Below are 19573 nucleotides of genomic sequence, written 5' to 3' on the forward strand. Positions count from 1 at the left end.
TCAACACATGTCTCCACCGGCGAAACGCTGCATAGATAGCTAGCAGTTCGCGGTCATACACCGTGTAGTTCTGCTCCGACTTGTTCAGCTTCCTCGAGAAAAAGGCGCACAGCCTCCACTCTTGCTGGGTTCCGGGCTGCAAAAGTACGGCTCCTATGGCCCTGTCTGACGCGTCAGTCTCTAGCCTCATGGGCTTCTCCAGATCCACGTGCAGGAGTTGCTCTTCCGACGCGAACGCTTTCTTCAGGCTTTCAAAGGATCGCTGGGCCCTTTCCGTCCAGACGAACTTCTTTTTGCTGCTGAGACAGTCTGTGATGGGTGCTGTTAAATGAGCGAAGTTCTTGATGAACTTCCTGTAGAAGTTGCTGAACCCTAGGAACCTCTGCACGTCCTTCTGGGTCTTGGGGGCCTTCCATTCCAGTACCGCCTGCACCTTGCTGGGGTCCATAGCTAGACCCTTGTCCGACAACTTGTACCCCAGAAACTCGACTTCCCTTGTGTGAAATTGGCATTTTTCCAGCTAGACCCCAGCTTCTGCAGTCTCTTTAGCACTTCCCTGACGTCTTTGACATGTTGCTTCTCATTGTCAGAATAAATTAAGACGTCGTCCAAGAAGGCTACGCAGTTTTTGTACAGCAGGGACCCCAACACGTGGTGCATGAAAGCTTGAAAGCAGGCGGAGCCGGACTGTAATCCGAATGGCATAGCTAAGTATTCGAAGGCTCCTAGGGGGGTGAACATGGTGGTTTTCCATTCGTCCCCCTCCCTCATCCTGATCAAATTGTATGCCCCCCTGAGGTCCAGCTTGGTAAAAATTTTCCCCTGCCTCACCCGTCTTAAAATGTCGTCAATCCTGGGCATTGGGAAGGTCACAGGTTCTGACACCAGGTTGACGCCCCGGTAGTCCACAACGAGCCTGGGCTGATTAGTATCCTTTTTGTCCACAAAGAACACCAGACTGCCCCCCCACCGCCTTTGATTCTCTTATGAAACCTCTTTTCAAGTTCTTGTCAATAAATTCCCGCAACTCCTGCATCTCCCTGTCCGACATGGCATACAGTTTACCCACTGGCAGCTGAGCCCCTGGGAGTAGGTTGATTTGGCAGTCAAAGGGCCTATGGGGGGGTAGTCTATCCGCCTCCTTCTCGCTGAAGACCTCCTGCAGGTCAGCATATTGGGGTGGCACCTTCCCTTTTGGCTCCACCGCCATTCCCGCCACCCTGGCCACTGTCATCCTTGGGGTTCCCCCCCCATGCAGTGTTCCAAGCAGTAAGCTGACCCAAAGGTGACTGTCCGCTGATTCCATGCCACTACTGGATCATGCAGTGACAGCCAGCTCATTCCCAGTATTATTGGGGGTTCTGCCAGTGTGGCTACGTGAAAGGCGACGGTCTCCGTGTGCCGGGAAACCCTCATTCTCATTGGCGGGGTCTGGTGCGTCACTTCCCCTCCCAGAAGTTCTCTGCCATCTATGCTGGTCACTTGCAAGGGGAAATCCAGGGGTAGCAGGTGGAGTTGGTGTGCCAGAGCGAAGTCCTTGCTAAAGAAATTGCAGGAGCTGCCTGAATCCAGCAGCGCCTTCACCTTGACTGGGTGCCCATTCGGGAGTTCTAGCACCACTTCTATGGCTATTGCTGCCTCGGGGGGGGGGTCTGGCTGGGGCACTTCTATTAGTTGCTGGCCTGGCTGCTGTGCCCGCTGATCGGCAGCCAAGCGCTGGCGTTTCCCTGCACCTGCCCATTTTCCTCCTCCTCCCCCTCACCAGCGGCTCCCACCATTCCTTGCCAGGCCTTTCTTTGAGGGCAGGCCCTGGCAAAATGTCCTGGCCGTTGGCAGAGGAAACACTTCTTGGTGGTTTTCCAATCCTTTCCCTCCTTTTTGCGACCTTCACCGGAGTTTGAAACCTTGCACGCGTGCGTGCGCGCGCTCCATCTATCTCCATTGGCTCAGCCGGCTGGGGAGACTGCCTCAGCATTTCAGGAATACGAAAGTCATGGCAACGTTCCCCTCTCCCTTCGCGCTTCTCCGCCCGCGTTTCCTGGCGTACTCCAATCGCAAGCACAGCCTTGGTCAGCTGATCCATCGACTGTGGGCGGGGCGCGCGGGAAAGCTCGTCCTTCACTGTTGGGGACAACCCCTCCTCGAACAACATTTGAATGGGCTCCGAGTCTAGATCCCACCCGAGCCGGTGGATCAACATCGCAAAACGTGACCAGTACTCTCTAACTGATTGGCTCCCCTGCTTGCACCCCGTCAGTTCCCGGCGAGTCACATTTTGCTCCACTTGGCTGGAGTACATTGCATCCAACATGCCAAAAAATTTCCTAAGGTCCTTCAAGGCAGTGTTTTGCGTCGCCATTAGGGGCCTGACCCATTCCCGGGCGCCATCCTGTAGATGCCCAATAACATATGCGACCCTCTCCCCATCATCAGCAAAGTCATTATGCTGCAGTTCCAAAGCGTACTCTATTTCCGTCCGGAACGCGTTATAGTCTTGGGGCTTCCCCCCAAACTTATGTACCAGTCCCGGTACCTTCCTTGCGACGGGGGTGGGTCTGACCTGTCCATCCTGCGCCCGCCTTTCTTCTAGCCGCGCCATCAGCAGAGCTACATGCTGTTCCAAATCTCAGTTCCTCTCCACCAGATTTTGCACTCCAGCTGCCTGCTCCGTGGCGCCTGCTCCCCCGGTTTGGCTCATGGTGCTGCCTGCCTGTCGCTGCGCACAAGCAACTTCAGGGACTGTCGGATTGCTCTAATGGTTATGGGGTTGCTCGTGCGTAAGTTGCCGCTACTCCTGGCTAGGTGGCCTGGTTAAACCTTTCCTGGCTGGACAGCCCCTCACTTCGTGGCTGCTCAGTCGCTGCCAGAATCCGACAGTGGGCATTTCTTCAACCTTTTCCAACATAAAAGTTGTTTGACGCCCAGTCTCCTCCTAGCCTCCCTGCGCGGAAGCCTTCTGCGCAGGGTGGCCGTGGGTAGCGGAGGACCTGTGCTCTCCCCGCTGGTGTCCAGTAAAGAGTCTCTGAGCCTGCTCTCCGCTTCCCCCATTGGCTTCCCTCCATCCCTGGTGTCGCGCTGAATTTCTTCCCCAACAGGAGACCTGCCTCTCCCTACTTGGCCCCTCTCCAGCATCGTCGTGGAGCCCGTCCTCCTCCTCTCGTTCCGATGGCAGTTCCCAGACACATACATAAATAAATTCTTTGTTTTCCTTGGCAGGTTTTGTCCTACAATCCCTAACAAAAATACTTCTCAAACCAGCAGGAATTTGTTTAACCTGTACACGTGCCATTTCTACTTGAAAGCGACAAGGCAGAACTTAATTTTCAAAACTCTTACATTATATTTGTTGGCTGCGTTTAGATTGACTGTTGCTGAAGGACGGAATAGGATTTCAGACTTTCGCCTTCATACCTTCAGAAAAGTTGACTTATCTGACCTTGTGGCTGGTGTTTGTGGAGTATATTAACAACCAAACTCGTTCCCACCAGATTTAAATTTATTGGTACTGGTTATATACCGCAGTCCACTATTAGCAAGAACAAGAATCTTATTTTCTAGTCTGACTTCAGAGTAAACCTCTCTGTGTTTTCGAATGTCATATCCAACCATGTGGATCTAGACTAGAAATTCGCCACCTGACGCTTGCTTTTGTTTCGTAAAATAATTTGACTGCTTAATAACATTTTAAAGTGGGGGGGAACCGTGTAACAATTCCAATTTGCACTAAACAGCAGTTTTTTAAAAGGGCGTGTCACGCTCAGCCAAGAAACCTGTGGTCTCTTCTGGACATGTGCAGAAGTATTTCCTTCCAAGAAAATAGGTGTTTTTCTGATATACCAGATTTGCACGAAAAGTAGGGGGGTGACGCAGGCCACCACTTGGATGAGAAGGTTGTCTTGTGGATGCCAGAGATGCACATGTCCACACACACACAAAGAAAGACACAAGCAGTTTCAAATCCTCACTGAATTCCAGTGTGGATGTGAGACACAGAACTACAGTTCCCAGAATTCCGTGGGGAAAGGGGTTGATTTTTCAGCATGGTTTGTAGCTCTGGGAGGGGACCAGGGGTGTCCTTATAATTCTCAGCCACTTTAACAAACCATAATACCTAGGATTCTTTGTGTGAGAGTGGGGGGAAGCCGTGGCTGTTTAAAGTGGCATGAAACTGCTTTAAGTCTACAGTGCAAACAGCACTCAGTACTGAGCTATAGCGACTCGGTTTGAGGCAGTTCCTTATACCATGTTCCTTTAGCTTTTTTAAAAAAAAAATATTACAGCTGTTGTTAGTAGTAGTATTGAGATGACCAGCCAGAATGAAACGGCTCTTATTCTGACCTACTTTTGTTGAAGGAAATTGTGCAATGAGGTTTTCCATTCACCGAAATAAAAAAAGGAAGGAAGAAGCTGTCTTTACACGCACTGCAACAATGGGCGGGGAAATGCAAGAATAAAACAGAAGCAAAAGTAAAAACCAGTGGCTTGATGTTAGGAAATGAGTTAAAGTACAACAAGAAATCATTGTCAGAGGGAGGCATGTTTCACTGGGAGTAGCAGCTGCGGAAAAGGCGTACTCAGCCGTAGGGATTTCTGGGACGGAGTTTGAAAATGTAATTTGCATTGCACCAGAAACTGGTATCTGGATTAAGACTTTCTGGGAGATGATCTATAATGAAATGAAAAAGGTATTTAAATATACCTTTCTGAAGAAACCAGAGGCCTTTCTCCTGGGCATGGTCGGCCAATTGGTGCCAAAGAAGGACAGAACTTTCTTTATGTATGCCACAACAGCAGCAAGAATACTTATTGCAAAGTATTGGAAGACACAAGATCTACCCACCCGGGAAGAATGGCAGATGAAGGTGATGGACTATATGGAATTGGCGGAAATGACTGGCAGAATCCGAGACCAGGGAGAAGAGTCGGTGGAGGAAGATTGGAAGAAATTTAAAGACTATCTGCAGAAACACTGTAAAATTAATGAATGTTAGAAGGATGTTGGAATGATGTTTGTGGCTTTAGCAGGAATGATATCAAGGATTTGGGAAAAACTGACTGTTAATTGGTGAAAGGAGGGAAAGTAAAGTTACATTACACTAAGATAAATTACAGGACTAAAATTTGAAAAGATGGAAAGGATTTGCTGAAATAGATAATCGATCTAGAATACAAAAAAGGGAGGTGTGAGGAGGTCAAGGAAATAAGCTAATGAAAGTTAAGTAATGGGAAGATTTGTTGTATTTTTCTTTGTTTTTTCTTTTTTGTTTAACGGATTTTATTTTTCTGTTTTTTTCTCTTTTGTATCTCATCCTTTTTTCTTTACCTATTGTGATGTGTTGTATTATTTTTAGTTTAAAATGATGTTTTTTACTTCTTCTTTTTGTACCCCTTAAAACTTTAATAAATATTATTTTTTTAAAAAAGAAACTGATATCTGGATGAATAGTGCATTGCATAGCTGTGGTCTTCACGAATAGTACTCACCGATAGTCCTATCCTCACTGAATTTGTCTTTCTTAAAAGCCAGATGAGTTACCGTCGCTACATTTAGCAGTAAATTCTGTAGTTTAGCCATTGCGTATTGGTTCATTAAGATATTTCTCGCTTCACCCAAAATGCTTACAGAGCAGTTTGCGACAGAATAAGGCAGCTGTGTAAGGAGCGAGAAGGTTAAAAATAATCGCGTGCTGAGACCCCACGACCCCGCAGTTCCCTAGGGAGTAAATAACCAGACACGGCAGCAGCATACAGTGGCACCTTGGTTCTCAAACGCCTTGGTACTCAAACAATTTGGAACCCAAAGACTGCAAACCTGGAAGTGTTCCAGTTTGCGAACTTTTTTTGGAAGTCGCACGTGCTCCGTTTTGAGTGTTACACTGAGGCCTGTCTGTTTTTGCTATTTATTTTGTGTTTTTGTTTTTGCGGCTTTTTGTTTTATTTTTGTGACTGTGTGGAACCCAGTTCAGCTACTGATTGATTGATTGTATGATTGCAGTACATTGTTTATTGCTTTCATTTTATGGATCAATGGTCTTGTTAGATAGTAAAATCCATGTTAAATTGCTGTTTTAAAGGTAAAGGGACCCCTGACCGTTAGGTCCAGTCGTGACCGACTCTGGGGTTGCGGCGCTCATCTCGCTTTATTGGCCGAGGGAGCCGGCATACAGCTTCTGGGTCATGTAGCCAGCATGACTAAGCCGCTTCTGGAGAACCAGAGCAGCGCACCGAAACGCCATTTACCTTCCCGCCAGAGCGGTACCTATTTATCTACTTGCACTTTGACGTGCTTTTGAACTGCTAGGTTGGCAGGAGCTGGGACCGAGCAACGGGAGCTCACCCCGTCGCGGGGATTTTAACCACCGACCTTCTGATAGGCAAGCCCTAGGTTCTGTGGTTTAGACCACAGCGCCATCCGTGTCCCTAAACTGCAGTTTTAGGGGTTGTTTCTAAAAGTCTGGAAAGGATTGATCCGTTTTGCATTGCTTTCTATGGCAAAGCGCGCCTTGGTTTTGGAACGGACTTCCAGAATCGATTAAATTTGAGAACCAAGGTACCACTGTATTGGTTTTTGGGCTCAAACAGGCCACAACTTTATCGGCTGAAGATGTGAACTGTTTGGCATACACATTGGGGGAAGCCAGCGCTATTCCATCAGCTGGAAGTGCATCAAACCATCTATGGAAGGGGTGCACTATGAGCTATATCAAATAGGGGAACACCCTGAGAGGTCCCAATTGGAGGAGTGCTGTGGCCCTAACCCCTGCCTGGACATAGGAGCTCTCCTCCCAGATCTTTTTAACGGAATACCCTTTATCCAGGAGGGGCAGGCAGAGGCTACAATCTCCCCTCCGGCCAAAACCTAGACTTCCCCAATGCCAAACCTCACAAAGTTGTGACAATTGCTATGAGGTAGGCGAAAGCCAGATGGCCAGTGCTGATTTTCCTCCTCCTCCTCCTCCTCCTCCTCCTCCTCCTCCTCCTCCTCCTCGTCTTCTTCTTCTTCTTCTTCTTCTTCTTCTTCTTCTTCTTCTTCTTCTTCTTCTATTTATTTTCAGGGGCAGCCTCAAAATTGTGCATGAGCTCTAATCAAAAGGAGCGGTGTCACAATTTCACTCTGTTTCATTCCAAGATGTTTCTGCCTTTGAGAGATCCCAGATTTATTTCCCCCCAATGTTTTCCTTTAACCTTTCCTGAAACAGCTGCCTGACCTTTTCCTGAAAGTAGTAAAGGAAAACCATTGAGGTTATCACCCAGATGCAAGCAGCTGGAGTTGCTGAACCAGATGGCTTCCATTTGCAATACAGTGATACCTTGGGTGACAGATGCTTCAGGTTATAGATTCCGCTAACCCAGAAATAGTAACTCGGGTTAAGAACTTTGCTTCTGGATGAGAACAGAAATTGTGCTCCGGCAGCAGCGGGAGGCCCCATTAGCTAAAGTGGTGCTTCAGGTTAAGAACAGTTTCAGGTTAAGAACGGACCTCCAGAACGAATTAAGTTCTTAACCCGAGGTACCACTATATAGCAAGCCCTTTGTCTCTCTTCTAACCCAATGCCCCTGATCAGATATGGTACAGTCCTCTCCCCACCTTGAGCCACCATAAACATTCTCTCAGCGCCGGGTGGAAACTTAGTGGCTTCTTCCAGGCACTTAATGGATTAGGATTATTTTGCTTTTTGTTGATGTTGGTTTTGCTGTTGTTTTGTTGGGTTTGTTTTATAAGATATCGTTGGGCTTCCTCCTTTTTCCCCTGCTGATTTTGCGCTATTTTATGCTTTTAAAAGTTTGGGAGCGCCACATGTGTCAGCAGCCTAATAAATTGAAATAGTAAATAAATAAAAATAAATTGCCCAGTTTACCGCAGAATAAAGGTAAAGGACCCCTGACAGTTAAGTCCAGTCACAAACAACTCTGGGGCTGAGGCGCTCATCTCACTTTACTGGCTGAGGGAGCTGACGTTTGTCCGCAGACAATTTTTCCAGGTCATGTGGCCAGCATGACTAAGCCGCTTCTGGCGAACCAGAGCAGCACACAGAAAAGCCGTTTACCTTCCCGCTGGAGTGGTACCTATTTATCTACTTGCACTTTGACATGCTTTCGAACTGCTAGGTTGGCAGGAGCAGGGACCGAGCAATGGGAGCTCACCCCATCACAGGGACTCGAACCGCTGACCTTCCAATCAGCAAGCCCAAGAGGCTCAGTGGTTTAGACCACAGCTCCACCCACATCCCTAATGCAGTTGCAGGAAGAGCAAAGGGACATAAACTTCCAGCACTTGTTTTACGCGTGAGTGACACACAATCTGTGCTCAATCAAATAAATCCTAGCAAGAGAAAGGGCTATTAATTCCTCAGCTGGTATATTTGATCGGCGGTTTGAATCCCCACAACATGGCGACCTCCTGTTGCTTTGTCCCAGCTCCTCCCAGCCTAGCAGTTTGAAAGCACACCAGTGCAAGTAGATAAATAGGTACCACTGCAGCGGGAAGATAAATGGCATTTCCGTGTGCTCTGGTTTCTGCCACGGTGTCCTGTTGCGCCAGAAGCGGTTTAGTCCTGCTGGCCACATGACCCAGAAAGCTGTCTGTGGACAAACGCCGGCTCCCTTGGCCTGAAAGTGAGATGAGCGCTGCACCCCATAGTCGAATTCGACTGGACATAACCATCCAGGGGCCCTTAAACTTTACCTTCACCTTTTATATTTGATAAATACCTGCTCGTTTTAGTTTTAGATCCAGAACAGTGAAGGTAATCTGAAATGATTACCTTTCGTTCATTTACGCATTGCGCAAAGATACGCTTGCTGTGTTTTGGTGCTGTGTCGTTTTATTATCATTATTATTTAACAGGATTTCTATACCATTGAATCATCAAAACCTCTAAGCCTGCCCTCTCTAACATTGGCTGCAGCCACTATGAGTTGTAGCCCAACGATATCTGCAGGGCAACAGATGTTGGCAAAAGCTGCTCTAAGCCATCTACACAAAACATACATTTCCTGTGTGCCTTTCCCCTAAAGGCCAGAGTTCCCCCGATAGCAAATTGCCACAATTCCTTATACCACAGACTCAACAACTTTCATCGACCTGAGAGCCAGTGTGGTGTAGTGGTTAAGAGCGGTGGACTCGTAATCTGGGGAACCGGGTTCGCGTCTCCGCTCCTCCACATGCAGCTGCTGGGTGACCTTGGGCCAGTCACACTTCTCTGAAGTCTCTCAGCCCCACTCACCTCACAGAGTGTTTGTTGTGGGGGAGGAAGGGAAAGGAGAATGTTAGCCGCTTTGAGACTCCTTAAAGGGAGTGAAAGGCGGGATATCAAATCCAAACTCTTCTTCTTCTTCTTCTGTCCTGAATCTTCCGACACTGAGCTCTGTTGGAGGTCCATGAATTCTGGCATTAAGAGAGAGGGAGGAAAACATTCTGCAAACATTCCTTCATCCCCAGTAACACCTTGCATTTGGCAGGTAACAATCACACTGGCTCCCAGCGCAGATTGCTGAGCGGGGATGTAAAAGGTCAGCAAGGTCATAATAAATCAGTTTTTTTCCAAAGGGGTGGGAGGAAGGACCTGCGGAAAAAGATGCGCGCCCACCCAAAAAGGGAGGTAGCCCAGCTGTGCTGGCAAGCCTTTCACTGCCGATGCATCTCTGCCTTTCCTTTGCAAGATGCGTCTTTCCTTAAAAAAACCCCAAAAAACCCACAACTCTTCTTACATAAACTTGGAGAGTTACATCCCAGAGGTATTTTGGCCCCGTTCCATTGACATTACGCCATTCGTTCTACTTCTAAAGTTCAGGGCAGGAGTGCCGATGCTTATGTAATTCAGCTTTGCACCCCACTTGCTCTCGAGGGAAGTTATCGTCAGGCTTGGGGGAAGCCCAGTGTTTGAAGAAGTAGAATTCTACAGGAATGCCAAAAACAGACCCGTGGGAACTGAGTGTGCTCAGTTTGTGTGTGTGTGTGTGTGTGTGTGTGTGTAATAAAAGAAAACTAGGTGGGAGGAGGAATAGCGTGAAATAGACTCCGCACTGCAACATCTTGTCGCAGCGCTCGCTTGCCTTCTTACAAAAAACGTGCTAACCTCTACAATGTGTTCTGTAATACACTATACAGTCATACCTCGGGTTACAGCCACTTCAGGTTGCGTTTTTTCGGGTTACGGACCGCCGAAACCTGGAAGTACCAGAACAGGTTACTTCCGGGTTTCGGCAGTCGCGCATGCGCAGAAGTGCTAAATCACGCTTTGCAGCAGAAGCACAAAATTACAACCCGAGCGTCCACTGTATTACTTTGAAAGGAAGTCTTTCCTTCTGTTTTGCAGAAGAAAGGGGTTCCCTGCCCTCTGGTCTCTCTGCTATTCCACCCCTGCCCCCCCCCCAATTCCTGGTACCAAGCGGTCTGTATATCTTAGTCATTTTCAGAGGTTATGCTCGAGGTGCCCCCGCAAAGTGGGTGGGTGGCAACGAGAGAAGACAGGGCCTCCTCAGTTATGGCTCCAAGCCTCAGGAATTCCCTCCCCAGGGTGCCCAGCCGGACACCAGCATTGTTATCCTTCCAATACCACGCAGGGATCCTCCTTTGGAGAACTGAGACGCAGCGGAGGCTGTTACAACTTTCAGAAATACACTTTATTCACCTATTTACACCTTCGGTTTGCATGGAGCGAGTTCAGATCTTACGGCACGGTCCTTTCAATAGGGGCTTGTCCCCCACAGCAGTGTAGCCCTGGAGTCCAAGACATTTCTCCCAGCGGAAATGGCATTTACCTTCCCGCCAGAGTGGTACCTATTTATCTACTTGCACTGGGGTGCTTTCGAACTTCTAGGTTGGCAGGAGCTGGGACAGAGCAACAGGAGCTCACCCCATCGCGGGGATTTGAACTGCCAACCTTCTGATCGCCAAGCCCTAGGCTCAGTGGTTTGGACCACAGCGCCAGCCTGTCTTTGTGTGCTAACTGCCTTTAAAAATGATTTTTATGGGAGAATGCAAAGGCTTTCACCTCCTTACCTGTGGGTTCTTTTTAGCCATGAGTTGAGGATGAAAATGGCATAAACCTGGGGTGGCTAGTACCTATGGCCCTCTAAACATGGCGGAGACTGTCGTAACTTTAAGAAATACAGTTTATTCACCTATTTACACCTTCAGTCTGCATGCAGGGAGTCCAGATCTTACAACATGGTCATTTCAAGAGGGGCTTGTCCCCCACAGCAGTCCAGGGCATCTCTCCCAGCCAGCCTTCAGCCAGCCTGCCCAAGATGGATCCCCATTTTTCTTCTCTCCCTTTCTTCTTCCCAGCACACCTTGCTAAAGACTCTCTTTTCCTGTCACCTCACACCCGGTTACCCTGGCAACCTTCCAACCCCCCCAGTGTCTGTTCACATCTCACGGCCAAGGGCCCTCAATGGCCCTGAATTGTTCCTTAATGGCCCTAGCTTGGCCAAGTCGTTTTGCTTTGGCTGGCCCAGGAATTCCTCTGCCAGTAGAAAAAAGAGAAGTTACAGAACCGAGAAAATACACAAAACAAATGAAATACAGTCATACCTTGGGTTGAATGTGCTTCGGGTTGAGCGCGTTCGAGTTGCGCTCCGCAGCAACCCAGAAGTAATGGATCGCCGCTCACGCATGCGCAGACACTCAAAAGGACGTCATGCGCAGAAGCGGCAAAATGCGCCCCGCGCACGCGTGCCATCGCGGCTTATGTTGCGTTCAGGATGAGAACAGGGCTCCAGAACGGATCCTGTTTGTATCCCGAGGTACCACTGTACTGTGAAAATCCCTGAAACGAGAAGTAATCGACTAGAAATATTATCTTATGGAAATAAACTAAATAAAAAACAAAAAGTTTAAGAGAAAGCTTAGAAAAACCTAGAATTGAACAAAGCCTTAATGGGATGCCGGCTACAAACCTCGTTTCACTGAACTATTCCGTTTCCTCAGAAGGAAATAGAGAAATCATAAACCTTAAATGACCAAATTCAAAGAAAGGGGGTAAAACTCCCAAAAATTCTGAAGTATTAAAGTCCTAGCTCGGCCTAGGTGAAGCAAAGCGCAGTACAGTGGTACCTCGGGTTAAGTACTTAATTCATTCTTAACCTGAAACTGTTCTTAACCTGAAGCACCACTTTAGCTAATGAGGCCTCCTGCTGCCGCATGATTTCTGTTCTCATCCTGAAGCAAAGTTCTTAACCTGAAGCACTATTTCTGGGTTAGCGGAGTCTGTAACCTGAAGCGTATGTAACCTGTAGTACAGCTTGTATTTCTCCCTCCGCATCTCAGATAATCAACATCCTGCCGTTTATTAATTTCTAGGGCTTAGGGGTGTCCCATCCCCCCACCTAAATCTATTAACAACTCGCTCTTCTTGTGCCCTTGCCTTTAGCCCCAGGTAATTGCAGTGAGCCCCCTCAGGTACAAAATGCAGAGGTTTCCAAAGGGAGCGGCGACGGCAACAAACTGCGGTACTCGTGCGTCAAGAATTACAAGAGGAAAGCAGGCACGTCCAGCCTGGCCGTGTGCAGGGAGAACATCACAACGAAAACGTTTCAATGGGAGGTGCGCCTGAGCTGCATCCGTAAGTAGTACCTGGATTCTGTGTGATGAGGCTCATCATCATCATCATCATAATTTATTATTTATACCCCGCCCATCTGGCTGGGTTTCCCCAGCCAACTCTGGGCGGCTTCCAACAAAACACTAAAATACCATAACCTATTAAACATTAAAAGCTTCCCTAAACAGGGCTGCCTTCAGATGTCTTCTAAAAGTCTGGTAGTTATTTTTCTCTTGGACATCTGACGGGAGGGCGTTCCACAGGGCAGGTGCCACCACCAAGAAGGCCCTCTGCCTGGTTCCCTGTAACTTGACTTCTCGCAGGGAGGGAACTGCCAGAAGGCCCTCAGTGCTGGACCTCAGTGTCCGGGCCGAACGATGGAGGTGGAGACGCTCCTTCAGGTATACAGGACCAAGGCCGTTTAGGACTTTCAAGACACCAACACTTTCAGCACCAACACTTTGAATTGTGCTCGGAAACGTACTGAGAGCCAGTGTAGGTCTTTCAGGACCGGTGTTATATGGTCTTGTCGGCTGCTCCTAGTCACCAGTCTGGCTGCCGCATTCTGGATTAGTTTTAGTTTCCAGGTCACCTTCAAAGGTAGCCCCACGTAGAGCACATTGCAGTAGTCCAAGCGGGGGATAACTAGAGCATGCACCACTCTGGCAAGACCGTCTGCAGACAGGTAGGGTCTCCGACTGCATACCATATGGAGCTGATAAACAGCTGCCCTGGACACAGAACTGACCTGTTCCTCCATGGTGAGCTCAGGGTTCACCTAGGTTCACCTTCTCACCTGTGAACCTGTTCCTGTATGAAGATCCACAAAGCTGCCCCCCCCCGGTCAGTCTCTCAAAGTCATGCTGACTTTAGCCGCGTCCAAGTAGAGATGTCCCAGAATTCCATCAGAATGTGTAGCAATTCTGGAAATGGCAGCAGTCCGCGTCTTGGTGGATTTGATTTAAATCAAATCAATTTAAATCACTAGTCAGTAAGACTTGATTTAAATCACCTAGTCAGCAAGACTTGATTTAAATTTTATTTATTTATTTTTACAGAAAGGCTCATTCTTGCTGGTATAATCTTAATGTTTACAACCAGATGAAAGTTTCCTTTTTGGAAGGATAAATTTTCAGAGTAGTTTTTTACAGTTCTATCAAAAATTACTGATTTGGTTATACTATCAGAAATACATAGACACGTAATTACCAAATTATGGTGAGGTTTAATAAGTTAACTGTTTATATTTGGACAACTTTTCTGCTGTACTTTATTGGAAGGAGAAAAAATAGCCATTTCCTTAATAACAATTTATTTAACTAAAACAATAACATTACAGCATATGTATGCACGTTTGTTAACTAATGTGGTTAAACTTTTTTTTTTGTTTTTAAACCCTTAAACTGAGTTTTGGCACACAAGAAAAACTTAAAACAAATCCTTATCTCCTGATGAATAGCCTTTAGACTATAATGTAACCTAAATAGAAAACTATCTTTAGAAAAATTTCTGATTTGGTTAGAAATACAAAGACAGGTAGTTATGAAATTGTTGTTTATCTTTGGGCAACATTTCTGCTGTACTGTATTGGAAGGAGAAAAATAATCATTTCCTTAATAAAAAATTATTTAACTAAAGCAATAACATTATAGCATATGTATCCATGTTTGTTAACTGATATAGTTAAATGGTTTAAAAAACAAAGAACAAAACTTAGACTGAGTTTTAGCACACATGAAAAACTCAAATCCTTATTTCTTGATGAATAGCCTTTTGACTATAATGTAACTTGAATAGAAAACTATCTTTAGAAATATTTTTCCTCCAAAAGCATTTTATTTTTAAAATCTGATTTTATTTTTTTAAAAAATCCAATTTAAATAAAAAAAATCTGATTTAAATAAAAAGTATCCTTAAAAAAATAAAATCATTGATTTTTATCCACCCTGGTCCGTGTGTCCATCTGCAAGCAGGAACAAAAATCAAGGAAGTGATCAACATTTGCTGACCTCATTTCCTGCCCCTCCCCTAACCCAAACTCGCTGCTGTTGATTTTTCAGCCTGCAAAACAATACATTATTGCTTCCCGCCCCTTGGAAATAAAACGTAACGATAGTTAATTATATTATTAAACGTGACCACAGGAAACACCAACTTTTTTTGCGGAACCCGAACTGCAGCGGAATAGAAGCGGCGCTGCGTGTGGCAGATATAGAGCAGGCGAAAAAAATGATGCCTTTTCACATCCTGATTTCTTTGCATGGAGGTCACACCACATGATATCTCATCAAGAATCTGGCACCCACACTTCCCATGCATCGTTTTATATCCCTCCATCAAGTCCCTGCTTACGCAACACCTTTTGCTAAGCCAAAAAGAGAGAGGCCTAAATTGGGAATTCCCACATAGGAATTTGTATGCCAATGTAAAGACACCTTAGAAGTTGTTTGGGTATTTTTGTTTCTTATTTTACAATCAAGTGATATATAAACTGCACGGTTAAATAAAATAAGACTAGCAAAACAGCAATATAAAAGCATGTAAAACTGTTAGAATTCCAGCTCCATGATTGCAGTCATGGGATTTTTGTCTATCACATGACGGTGTATGTTTTGACTCCACAGAGTGGGAAGTGATGGAGACAGGATGTTTGTGTTACTGTGTTCCGTGAAGTGGGACTATTGTCCTTTGTCTTTTTCTCTTTGCTGTCTGATGCTAGAGAGAGAGGGAGCCATGTTGCAGTGCTCCATGTGTGTTCATATGTAAATAAAGTAGATTAGCCAAAATGCTGAGTTGCTGAGGTCTGTTACGCAACTGCGCAAACTCTGTGGATCCCTAAGTGTGCCGGTGTTGGTTGGCATCGGTCGCTGTGATGTTCGGGCTGAAGAAAGCTTTTGAAGCTCCCGAACGATCGACCAGGAAGGAGAGAACATGCCAGTCGGGCATGTGTCTCTGCCAGGGTCCTACTTGAGTGTAGGCTGAACTCCTGACAATGGTTATAAAGCAGAAATTCAGGACGTTCATACAGATGAAAACGGGATCTGATCTTATGGGTCATTATTTGGGTTTATAGTTGAGCCGGTGAAATTTCTCACTGAAACTTCAAGGAGAATAGTTCTGCACTGCTGTAAATGCACTCCTGATGACAAACTAATTTTGGCTTCTCCTCTTCTCAATTCCTCTTCTCTTTCTTGACAAGGAGACCCTTCCCTGCCTGCCACCACAACAGAAGCTCCCAGAAGAGGTAGGACCAATTGCTTTGTTGCCTCTGCTCGTCACCACTGGGTGACAAACGTGTTTTTGGAGTAACACCAGTGTGGTGTAGTGGTTAAGAGCGATAGACTCGTAATCTGGGGAACCGGGTTCGTGTCTCCGCTCCTCCACATGCAGCTGCTGGGTGACCCTGGGCCAGTCACACTTCTCTGAAGTCTCTCAGCCCCACTCACCTCACAGAGTGTTTGTTGTGGGGGAGGAAGGGAAAGGAGATTGTTAGCCGCTTTGAGACTCCCTAGGGTAGTGATAAAGCGGGATATCAAATCCAAACTCTTCTTCTTCTTCTTCTTAAAACAGATTTCAGGCCTGGGACACAAATTAGGCAAGTGCCCCCTCCCCACGAAAATAAAATTTAAGAAAATAAAAATGCCGACTAAATTCACAAGTAGCGGAAATGGGAAAGTAGGTATTTAGGAACAAAACCCACAGACCTGCCGTTTGCTCCGAGTGAGCGCTAAAAAGTGGTTCTCCCCAGGGGGGAAGCAGTGGGGCGAGAGGAATTGTGGAGAAGCCCTCATGTTAACACAGCTTCGTGGCCTGTCCCAGAGACATACATATGAAACTTTACTTACCCCATGTTGTAGAGGCAGAGACTTCCACCACAGAGACTCCTCAGGCTGCTGGTGTTAACACTTCGGTGGCCTCCGCCACAGCCCCATATGTCAGCAAGACCCCCTCGCCATCAGTCTCGATCGCCGCACTGCTCAGGACTGCTAAACCAACTAGGCCTGGCAGGGGGACGGCAACCACCAGTGCCCCAGAGGTTGGCAGATACACTCCTGGCACGGTCAGCGAAAGCTTGGCGAAATGCAAAAGCACCACCGCGAAAGCCTCGCAGCCCGCGACTAGCAAGAGCCTCACGGCAGGAGACAGACCGACAGCTGTACCGCCAGGGAGAATCTCCGGGGTCACCCCAGAGCCAAGCGTCCCGGTGCCTCCGATCGAGAGACGAACAGGTTTGTCACCGGCAGCTGAAGTAGTTCATCTCATTGCTTTAGCCTCCACATTAACCATCCTTCCACGTCCTCCTTCGTTTCATGTTCTTCCCAAATTAATATCCTAATGTTCTTGCGTTTATCCCATGTCTATGTCTGCTATCTGTCTCCTGGACTCTTCAGGTACTTCCAGACTACAGTGGTACCTTGGTTCTCAAACTTAACCTGGTCCAGAATTCCGTTCCAAAACCAAAGCGTTCCAAAACCAAAGCACACTTTCCTATTGAAAGTACAGTGGTACCTCTGGATGCGAACGGGATCTGTTCCGGAGCCCCGTTCACATCCTGAAGCGAACACAACCTGCGTCTGCACCGGTGGTGATTCATTGCTTCTGCGCATGTGCATGGTGTCATTTTGAGTGTCTGCGCATGCGCGAGCGGCAAAGCCTGGAAGTAACACGTTCCGTTACTTCCGGGTCACCGAAGGTACTGGAACCCAAGGTATGACTGTAATGCAAAATGGATTAATCCGTTCCAGACTTTTTAAAAACAACCCCTGAAACTTCAATTTAACATTTTTGCAGTCAACCAACCAACCAATCAATCAATCAATCAGTAGCTGAACTGGTTTCCACACAGTCACAAAAACAAATGAACCGAGAAAGCCTCAAAAACAAAAACGCAAAATAAATAGCAAAAACAAATGCGCCAAACTTAATCCGTTCTGGAAGTCCGTTTGACTTCCGAAATGGCCATCATAGCTACTTCTGAGTCTCCTCTTTTCCAGACTAGCACCAAAACTCCCTCAAACATTCCTCATAAGGCCTGGTTTCCAGACTCTTTATCATCCTGATCACCCTCCAGCTTGTTAATATGCTTCTTAAATTGTGGCACCCAGAACTGGACACAGTAATTATTATTATTATTATTCCCTCGCCCTTGTGTATTTCACATGTGGTCTATCCAAGGCCAACTCCTTGAAAGATTCCATCAATGGTGTCTCCAAAAATTTTTACACATCACTTGGGAAGATAGGCGAACTAATACCAGTGTTCTGGAAGAAGCAAAGATCACCAGTGCCAAAGCGATGATTCTTCAACATCAACTTTGTTGTGCGGATGCCTGATGATCGTCTTCCAAAGCAACTGCTCTATTCCAAACTTAAAAATGGAAAGCGTAATGCTGGTGGTCAACAAAAGAGGTTTAAAGACTCTCTCAAGGCAAATCTTTAAAAATGTAGTATACACACCGACAACTGGGAAACACTGGCCTGCGAGCGCTCCAGTTGGAGAACAGCCTTTAACAAAGGTGTCATGGGCTTTGAAGACACTCGAACTCAGGACACAAGAGAGAAACATGCTAAGATGAAGGCACGTTTGGCAAATCCACACCGTGATCAACTCCTGCCCAGAAACCTATGTCCCCACTGTGGAAGGACACGTGGATCCAGAATTGGTCTCCACAGCCACTTACAGACTCATTGTTAAAACCGTGTTTATGGAAGACAATCTTACTCGGCTACGAGTGATCGCCAAAGGAGAAGACGACAGTGGTACTTCCCTTGATCAAGACACTATACTTAGTTGAAACGGCCTAGAATAGCGTTTTTTGCTGCTGCATCACACTGTTGACTCATGTTCAGCTTGTGGTCCTCTAAGACCTCTTGACTCTTTTCACACATACTTCTGGCAAGCCAGGTGTGTCGTCCCCCCAATATCCTATATTTGTGCATCTGGTTATTCCTGCCCCAGTACAGAACCTGACCTTTGTCCCTCAGTCCAGTATACGTGTAGGAGCATCTCCACCTCCATCGTTCTGCCTGGACACTGAGGTCCACCGCCGAGGGCCTTCTGGCGGTTCCCTCACTATGAAAAGCCAAGTTACAGGGAACCAGGCAGAGGGCCTTCTCAGTAGTGGCGCCCGCCCTGTGGAACGCCCTCCCACCAGATGTCCAAGAGAAAAACAACTACCAAACTTTTAGAAGACATCTGAAGGCAGCCCTGTTAAGGGAAGCTTTTAATGTTTAATAGGTTATTGTATTTTAGTGTTCTGTTGGGAGCCGCCCAGAGTGGCTGGGGAAACCCAGCCAGATGGGCGGAGTATAAATAATAAATAATTATAATTATAATTATTTTGGTCATTTGGGTAGTTCGTTAGGTGGGGGCTGGGAGAGAACCGTCCTTGGAACCGCGAAGGGTTTATACCCCTCAGTGCTGACTATCGTGAACTGCAAGGATCGATGGTTTGAGAGTATAAGGCCGCTGCTTCCTCTGTCCTTTCCAGAGAGCATATAGGATATTTGCATTCTGTCTCCTTCTCAATAGCATGTCATGATTCAAGGTCTGCTTGCTAGCTTCCCTTTCCGGCATCTGATGATCACTTTGAGAACAGGTTGCTGCATTCGATGAGCTTCTGGCCTGATCCATAAGCTCTATCATGCACTTAAAATAAAAAATGGCGACATCAGCCCCACAGAGATGCACAGCTCATAGCTGTCAACTTACAGATTTGAAAATAAGGGACCAGCAGCCTTGAAAATAAGGGATCAGCAGCCAAAATAAGGGATTTTCCAAGCACAGGTAGGTTCGACTTCTGAGCCCCTCTGAGCCAAAGGCAGAAAGCCCAGCCAGCAGCCAAACAAAGCCTCAAGCAGTGGTTCCCACAGCGCAGCCACCCGGCAAAGGGGATGCAGCAAGGAAAACCACTGTCACCTCTCCGCTGGGAAGCGCTGAGCAAAGGCGAGTCCCCAGGCAACGCGGCCGATTTGATCGGCACAAGGCATGCAAGCTCCACCCCCCAGTCATTCTTAGACTCCTTA

At 46.9% G+C, this 19573-nt stretch overlaps 1 protein-coding gene and 1 long non-coding RNA gene across 2 annotated transcripts in view; both read left to right on the forward strand.

Annotated features, from left to right (window-relative positions):
- The window catches only part of LOC128421841 (uncharacterized), a 100877-nt gene that overhangs the window by 58098 nt on the left and 23206 nt on the right, over positions 1-19573 (forward strand). The gene's annotated exons all lie outside the window — the stretch shown is intronic.
- The window catches only part of LOC128421833 (uncharacterized), a 45969-nt gene that overhangs the window by 9885 nt on the left and 16511 nt on the right, over positions 1-19573 (forward strand). The window contains exons 2-4 of the mRNA XM_053405085.1: positions 12378-12569; positions 15748-15792; positions 16406-16777. Of these exons, the coding sequence (XP_053261060.1) occupies positions 12378-12569; positions 15748-15792; positions 16406-16777 (609 nt within the window). The remainder of the gene's footprint in view (positions 1-12377; positions 12570-15747; positions 15793-16405; positions 16778-19573) is intronic.

This window comes from Podarcis raffonei, chromosome 10, assembly GCF_027172205.1.
Source record: "Podarcis raffonei isolate rPodRaf1 chromosome 10, rPodRaf1.pri, whole genome shotgun sequence".
Classification (NCBI taxonomy): domain Eukaryota; kingdom Metazoa; phylum Chordata; class Lepidosauria; order Squamata; family Lacertidae; genus Podarcis; species Podarcis raffonei.